The sequence below is a fragment of the Vigna angularis genome, chromosome 6, assembly GCF_016808095.1.
Source record: "Vigna angularis cultivar LongXiaoDou No.4 chromosome 6, ASM1680809v1, whole genome shotgun sequence".
In the NCBI taxonomy this organism is placed as follows: domain Eukaryota; kingdom Viridiplantae; phylum Streptophyta; class Magnoliopsida; order Fabales; family Fabaceae; genus Vigna; species Vigna angularis.
In genome coordinates, this window is record NC_068975.1 from 17,291,823 (window position 1) to 17,299,312 (window position 7,490).

Below are 7,490 nucleotides of genomic sequence, written 5' to 3' on the forward strand. Positions count from 1 at the left end.
TAGATTAGGGTTTTAAAAAATAAAAAGTAAAATAGGTAAAGGTAAAAGTAAAAAGAGTAAAATTGGAATTTAAAAAAATTGGGAAGGTGTAGGGAAAAGATGGGATGGTGGAGGGAGTAACTTTTTATGATACAACTCGGTTAAAATCTATGGACAACAACATATTTTAGCCCTTTTAGCTCGAAATAAGCTCGAAATCAATCTAGAAGCCCATCATCTATTTGTTTCATGTAAAAAGTCAAAAATAAAAAAAAGGGGGGGGGGGGGGGGGGGGGGGGGGGGGGGGGGGGGGTGTCAGTTCGCCCTCCTGACAGGCCGACAGGCCGACAGCTCAACAAGTCAAATTATAAAAGTCAACTAATTCTTAAGTGTCGGACCAGTTTGACCCAACCCGTTTTTTACCTGTCAAACTTAGGTTGAGCTTAAACGAGCTGATCCGTTTTACCATTTCTATTTATCCTACATGTAATTGATCCCATTAGAAAGAAATTAAATTAAATTAATTAATTTTTTCTAATATATATTATTTGTGGTGAAAAATATAATATGTTATGAAACTTCAACATATTTGAAATTTTTTATTAATCTATACCTATGGACAAGAGATGGTCTTTTTATCCTTTTTATAACTAATTTTTAATATACATATTTTATCATCGATTTTTTTTAATTAATATAAATTATTTTACCATTTTATCTTTTAAATTATAATTAATTTTTAAAATTTAACCTTTTACTTATAAATTATAAAAATTATTTATCTTTTCTCTTTTTTAATAATTGGAATAATTAATTTTTTTATTATTCTAATAAAAGAATAAGTACCAATACACTCAAACACGAATATATATATATATATATATATATATATATATATATATATATATTATGTTAATTGTGATACCTAAACGAGCTATCTTTTGTAATTGAAATATTCAGAAACAAAAAGGCTTAATCTAAATTAAGTTGAGAGATTAAGATATAAAAATGTAAGAATATGAAATAAATCAGATTTCATTACACAAACAAATATGTGAATATTATAATAGAATATATAGGTCCCAGGAAATAAAAATATATATAATATCATATAAATTATGTTCACGAAAAAAAAATAGAATATGGGATAAATTAAGTCCAATAGGATAAAAATATAGAGCAAGTTTGCATAAACTTAAAAGAAAGCAATTTAAAAAAAAAATTAAGTGATTTATATAAAAGAAGTTTAAAAATAAGGGTTAGTTTCAATTATAAAAAAACATTTTTTTAAATTAAAAGTGATGATTCACTTGTTTAATAACATTATAAAGCAATTTTTTATTCTAAAATTACATAAAAAAGCACATATGGAAAATAACAAGCTTTTTAAAAAAAGTTTATTATTATTGTTTCATCATTTTAAGAAAATATTTTAGCCTTTTAAGATTAACTCAATTCAAAACAAATCATTTGCATAAAAAAAAATAGTTATTATATTTTTTTTAAAACAAGTGACACTTATATTTGATTTACCATCGATCATGGAAAAACAGCATAATATATTTTACAAAAATAAATATAATCAAAGAATTAAAAGTACTCATAAATAAAGTTAAGACCTAAATACCTTTTTACTAGTATAATAAAGAAGCGTTTTATTTTTTGTTTTAATTTTTAGGGTTCTCTAAAATTAACGGCATTAAAAATAAAATGAGGTGACTAATAATAGTGTGTCATGTCATTTTTCTTTTAGTCAATATTTTTCTGCTCTTCTTCCTCCCTCTTTCTCTGACTCTGTCACAGCCACCTCTGATACCACCTCAAAGACCTCCGTTGTGATCGCGAGTTGTCTCTTCTTTTCTACGACCGTCTCTTGGAGTCGGATTTTGAAGTCCTTCACCTCCGTCACCATGAAACTCAGTCCTTTGGCCGCCATGGCGATGTTGACCATAATCGACGCAGAACACTTGGAAGTGAACACTGCGACCGTTTTCTGATTGGTCTCGAATAGGCCGGAGAGATCATAGCCTGATGACATAGAGGAGATGAACTCGAAACCCGCATGACCCAATATCTGTAATATCTTATCGTAAATTTTGCACAGATCTGATATTTATAACACCATCACATTTTCCCAGGTTTTATATTCAGTACAAAATGATTTCTGCAAATTCCAAACATACCAGGTTAAACAGGTGGACTTGCTGCAGCAAAAATAAACTACTCGTACTTAGAATCTTTTACTTGTACATAAATAAAATTTAATAACGTATGATTGTTTTAGTGAAAGTATTCAAAATCTCACAACTAAAATATTTTCATCACTGTCATTCCGATAGAAAGGATGACTTTCAGTAAATATTTCATTCAATAATGCAAAGAAAGTAATGCTTCATATTATTTATCCTAGTTTTAATTATTATAAAAATTGGAGTACAGGTGACAAGTCCTTCAGCATTGATTCGAAAAACTTGACAAACAATTCGGAACAAAGTCTGGAAAGTCTGAGTATCTTGATTCACGTGTGATCAATATCAGATTTTCTAAATTACTACTAGTTAACTGCAAGTTAGCACAAGCAGTTCACTCGTCAAATAACTTTTCCATGTGCATGAATGAGAGCTTAATGCAAACATTTTACATACAACAAAATTTAGCCTACAGAAATAAAACAGAACAGACAAGTGTGTAATCGTGGAAAAATTTGATTCTTACCCGAAAGGAAAGACATGATGTGCCTCAAAACCTCAGGAAGATTAGACTTATTTGCTCTGCAATTTCATGCAACTGTCTCCCTCTTATATCCTTGCTGGCAGAAAACTAGCTTATAAACTAAAGCTTTGCTTCTATAGCATAATCTAATCAAAGTATTTAGAATCAGAAGTAGAACATAGTAAATACCTGAGAGACCCAACATTCCCTGGAAGAGATTGCAATGCTTCCTCACCAAATCCCAATGCTCTGAGAAATAATAACATTATATGAAACCTCAAAATGGACAATTAAAAACATTCTTTATCCATGTTTTGACATTTAAAGAATCTATAAGCTATACGTGGTTATAATGAGTTTCCTTATGGGTGTTGACAATGACATTTATTTCTCTAGAAAAGCAGTCCAAGTAGTGCAAACTTTTAAACAATATAATTAGGATACATATGGAGAATGAAAGACTTGTGTCCAGGAAATTTTATCGAAGTATATTTTTTCAGAGCCCTTATAGCATAACGAAAAATAGCCTTTCACTTTGAACTCCTCAGCGTTACCATTATGAAGTCTAACTAAACCTTCTGTTCACTAATCCCATAATTCATTTCAATTTCTAAATTCCTAATTTAGTTTATAAGCTAGTTTAGCAATATAGATACGCTAGATTTTCTGGGTCGGACCTTAATTTTAGTTTTTCATATATAGGAGGATGTCAATGATGTTCTCTCTGCCATAGATCATGTCATCAACTTGGGTCTTGCCAGCCCATCTAAGATTACAGTAATGGGCATTTCACATGGTGGTTTTCTGACAACTCAGTTGATTGGCCAGGTGCAATAACTCACCTTAATAGATGTTTTTGTCTCATATGTTGCGGAAGAGGCTAATAACAATTCCAATGTTCCAAGTTCTTCAATGCCTTCGAGTTCATCTCTCCATGTCATCGGGCTTTGATATCTCGATTTTGATGAGTCAATATTTTCTTGACTTCACTTAGTTTATTGTACCGAATTTAATTAGGGAATTATGTTTAAATGTCCAATATTTTCCCATTTTTGCTAATTATGTTTAATTTGACCAGAAATTCTTATTTTAATTAATTTAAATTATCTAAGACTAATTATTTGCATTATTAATTGTAGGGAAATTGTTGGATAATATTTTGGGACATTTGAGCGCTACCACATAATTCAAGACTCTCCACAAATACTACTGCAGAAAGGGCTTTAGACGTCCGTTCTTTTGGCTTTTTGACGTCCGACCTTCCCCCGACGTGTATGTGGGTGACGTTACTCAGACATCGGGGGGTCCACATCGGACGTGTGTATAGACGTCCGATGTGTCAGGCCCAACGCCTATCCAGACGTCCGGTGTACACCCGTCGGACGTCCATATAGACATCCAACGTGCCCCAACGGACATCCATATAGACGTTCGTCTCCTCCTCCCCTAACGTCTATACAGACGTCCGAGGTGTGTCACCCGACGACCACATGCCTGAATTGTCTTATGCTAGGGGTGGGGTAGGATGTCGGTGTGTGCACTGCCTGACGTCTATAGACGTCCGACAGTGCACTAACCGACGTCTACTGGGCGTTTTTTTTTTAAAAAATTAATTTATTTTTGCAATAAAACCACACCTGAAAAGTAGAAAATTGTCTCAGAACAATTTTGCAATAATATATATGCGTTTCATATAACCAAAGTTCTACTTAATGTAAAATATAATCCACTACCAAAACTATCAAGTTAAAACTTAAACTAAAACTAAGCAATGTTCAACAACAAATAAAACTATTCCTAACTCCATCTTTGCAGAAGATAAGCGGTCCACTCCTGCCTTATCTGTCTAATTGTGTCCTCTGGTATAGGCGATGTACTCTTGAAGCGCTGCAAAATTCAAGAAAGATTCATTATGGTTTCATATATGTTTGAAGATGAATTTGATTTGTAATGTATTCAAGGTATACGTCATTACCTCATTCCAGTCATCTGTAATGACAGCTCGAATGATGGTCTTAATCCAACACATCACATAAAAGCCACATTCCCATGAATCTAGTTGCTGGTTACACTAAAATAACAAACTAAATAGTTAAGAATTTAGATCATTCAATAACATAGAAAATAATGAATTAGAACTATAAATGACTTAAAACCTTTGGATACAAAATTTGAACCAGTTGACCACGTGATTTACCAATAACTCTGTACAGATGGAAAACACAAAGTATAATTAATATGACTATATTTATCATAAAAGTTGAAGGTGAACATCAAATTCAAAGTCATTTTTGGAGAAACACTTACCCTTGAAGCATTGTTCTCAAGTCATTTTTCATCTTCCTATGCAACGAACAAAACCATATAATTTTACATGCTTTGGGAATGATGACCATCAACTGCCAGTGCATGCTATCATAAAGGATAAATAATTATTTAACTAATTAAGGAAACTATAATAAAGAACTGGCCACATATAAGAACACCTACCCATCAATGTATGGCACAAGGTATACGTCTCTTTTTTGACTCATCCATCCATGTTTGTAAATAATGTTGTCTGTTTTGAAGTGTGTTACCAGACGGTTGAATGGTCTGAGGTTCAACAAATCCGTACATGGAAGACCGACCTTGTTCTACAACGATTGTGTCCACGTACCTAAAACAACAAAGTTAAGTTGTTAGAAACTATAAGAATCTAAATAAAAGTAATATGAAAGACCAAATTGACTATCTTACATGCACCACAGCTGAATGATGGAAATATTCAACATCTGGTCTCCCTCAATCATCTCCAATGCATCAGATAATGTGATATAAACTGGCACATGTGGGGGAAGACCAAATACTCTCAAATCCCAGTATAGTTCTAATGGTGCTTTCTTCAACCTGGGTAATTTTGTCATTAGCTTTGACAGAGGATCATCCTCCGCTTCAGCCATGTCATCATCTTCATGTATGACTGTATCATGAATTGGCTGCTTTTGAGGACGTGTGAACTGAAGATAAGAATTTACGTCAAAGAATTATCAACAAATATTTGAAGAATAAACATAGAAATACTAAGGAAAAAGACATTATACTTGTGGAGTAGCGATGTGTGACATGATCAATGTTCTAGGCCAGGCAATAAATGATCCTATGGCCTCCCCCACAAAGTTAATTTCTGGAGTGGGTACAGGCACCTGAGTCTGGGAATCCCGAACCTCGTCAATCGTCACACGCACGTGCTAGGGTAATATGGGAACACCATGAATAGTCTGCCCTCCCTCAAGCACTCGTCCGACAGCCACAATGCGTGGGGGATCCCCATCAACCAATAGCTCATACTGACCGCTATACTGAGTGGGTTCTACAGCAGAGCATGATCCTCTAGTGTTGACCCGAGGTGGTGTGGGAGTTTTAGCGACCCCCATGTTGCCTTGCGTCATGGAATGCAGCTTTTCTTCAAGCGCTCTTTGTATTTCTTTTTGTTCTTGTAGCCGCTCCATGAATCGTTGCTCCATTGATCTCATGCTTTGGTTGAGTCTTTCCTCTCACTGAAGATCCATCTGCCTTAGTGTCTCCTGACTCATTGATGGGGGGGTTTTCTGTGTAGGGCCAAAGTAATCACGAAGACCAATCGCCCCAGAAACTCCACGTACACGTCCTGGGTGCTCGGGCCTTCCAATGGCCGTTGTTAGAATGTCGTCCCTACCTTGGCCAGCAAATGTTCCCTAAGTCTGCTACTCAACCAACTCATCCTGCACATAAAAAAACAATCGTTACTTAGAAGATGTAAGACCCTTGAAAATATTTGTAATTTAGATACTAGATTAAAAAAAAATGAATAGTAAAATGTGAATAGTAAAATGTGAATAGTAAAAAGTGAATAGTAAAAAAAAATTATTTTGTAAAAGGGATAAGTATTCCACGTATGCTTGAGTCATAAGAGATCAGAATTCATCAAATTGTAAATAAAAAATTATTTTTGTAATAGTAAAATGAATAGAAAAATGAATAGTAAAAATGAATAGTAAAAATGAATAGTAAATTTTTTTGCTATAAATAGCCAAGGGGGGAGGCTGAAAATTTACGCCAAAAACTTAGAAAATTTTGAGAGAAGAGAGTTGGAAGAATTTCTAGTTGCAAAGGGGAGATTCTGGAAGTTTTCGAGGAACGAGGAGATTAAGTCTGTAATAGAGGTAAGGGGAGCTAACCTTGAGTATTTCGTTTTGTATTATCTTGAGTCTTGAATATGCAATATTTTGTTTTTGTCTGATCTTAAATCTTGAATATGAAGTGTTTTGTTTCTGTATGATCTTGAATTTTGAATGAGAACATGCTTCTGTGTTTAGATCCAAGTGTGATAGTTGTAAAATGTGATGTTGATTATGTTATGCCATTTGTATGTTATTAGTTGTTTATTTTTTTTATTTTTGGATGGATTAGAAGTTGTCTAACCGGCTCTGCCAGATTCAACTTCTTGTATTCCCCATACCTTTTATTGTTTTCTTATTTATTTATATTGTATTTTTGGAAGGATGAGAAGTTGTCTAACCGGCTCTACCAGATTCAACTTCTTGTTTCCCCAGAACTTTTATTGTTTTATCTATTTTCAGTACATCTTTTTGGAAGGTCGAGAAGTTGTCTAACCAGCTCTGCCAGATTCAACTTCTTGTTTCCCCAGAACTTTTAATGTTCTATTTAATTTTTATTGCATCTTTCTGGAAGGATGAGAAGTTGTCTAACCGGCTCTGCCAAATTCAACTTCTTATTTCCCCTGAATTTTTATATTAAGATTATTTTGATGGTAGGGG

At 33.7% G+C, this 7,490-nt stretch overlaps 1 protein-coding gene and 1 long non-coding RNA gene across 3 annotated transcripts; both read right to left on the reverse strand.

The window, feature by feature from the left end:
• Window positions 1-1,518: 1,518 nt before the first annotated feature.
• Window positions 1,519-3,234, reverse strand: LOC128197429 (uncharacterized). Of its 2 annotated transcripts, none has more exons than XR_008249971.1 (3): window positions 2,881-3,234; window positions 2,695-2,788; window positions 1,519-2,143 (listed from the first exon to the last, which is right to left on the reverse strand). It is a non-coding gene; the product is annotated as an uncharacterized LOC128197429 (long non-coding RNA). The 2 variants fall into 2 exon arrangements; XR_008249972.1 differs by having other exon boundaries at window positions 2,695-2,799.
• Window positions 3,235-4,399: 1,165 nt separating this feature from the next.
• On the reverse strand, window positions 4,400-5,157 carry LOC128197468 (uncharacterized). The gene is made up of 4 exons (XM_052879512.1): window positions 4,999-5,157; window positions 4,848-4,896; window positions 4,667-4,762; window positions 4,400-4,578 (listed from the first exon to the last, which is right to left on the reverse strand). The coding sequence occupies exons 1-4, from the start codon at window positions 5,100-5,102 to the stop codon at window positions 4,489-4,491; spliced, it is 339 nt and encodes a 112-aa protein (XP_052735472.1). The 5' UTR covers window positions 5,103-5,157; the 3' UTR covers window positions 4,400-4,488.
• Window positions 5,158-7,490: the final 2,333 nt, after the last annotated feature.

Excerpts from the sequence above, each read along its gene's own strand:
- LOC128197468 (XM_052879512.1), bottom strand. The coding sequence starts at position 5,102 with ATGCACTGGCAGTTGATGGTCATCATTCCCAAAGCATGTAAAATTATA. Across the intron at positions 4,897-4,998 it reads TTGAGAACAATGCTTCAAGG|AGTTATTGGTAAATCACGTG; the intron begins GTAAGTGTTTCT and ends CCATCTGTACAG. Across the intron at positions 4,763-4,847 it reads TTCAAATTTTGTATCCAAAG|TGTAACCAGCAACTAGATTC; the intron begins GTTTTAAGTCAT and ends TTGTTATTTTAG.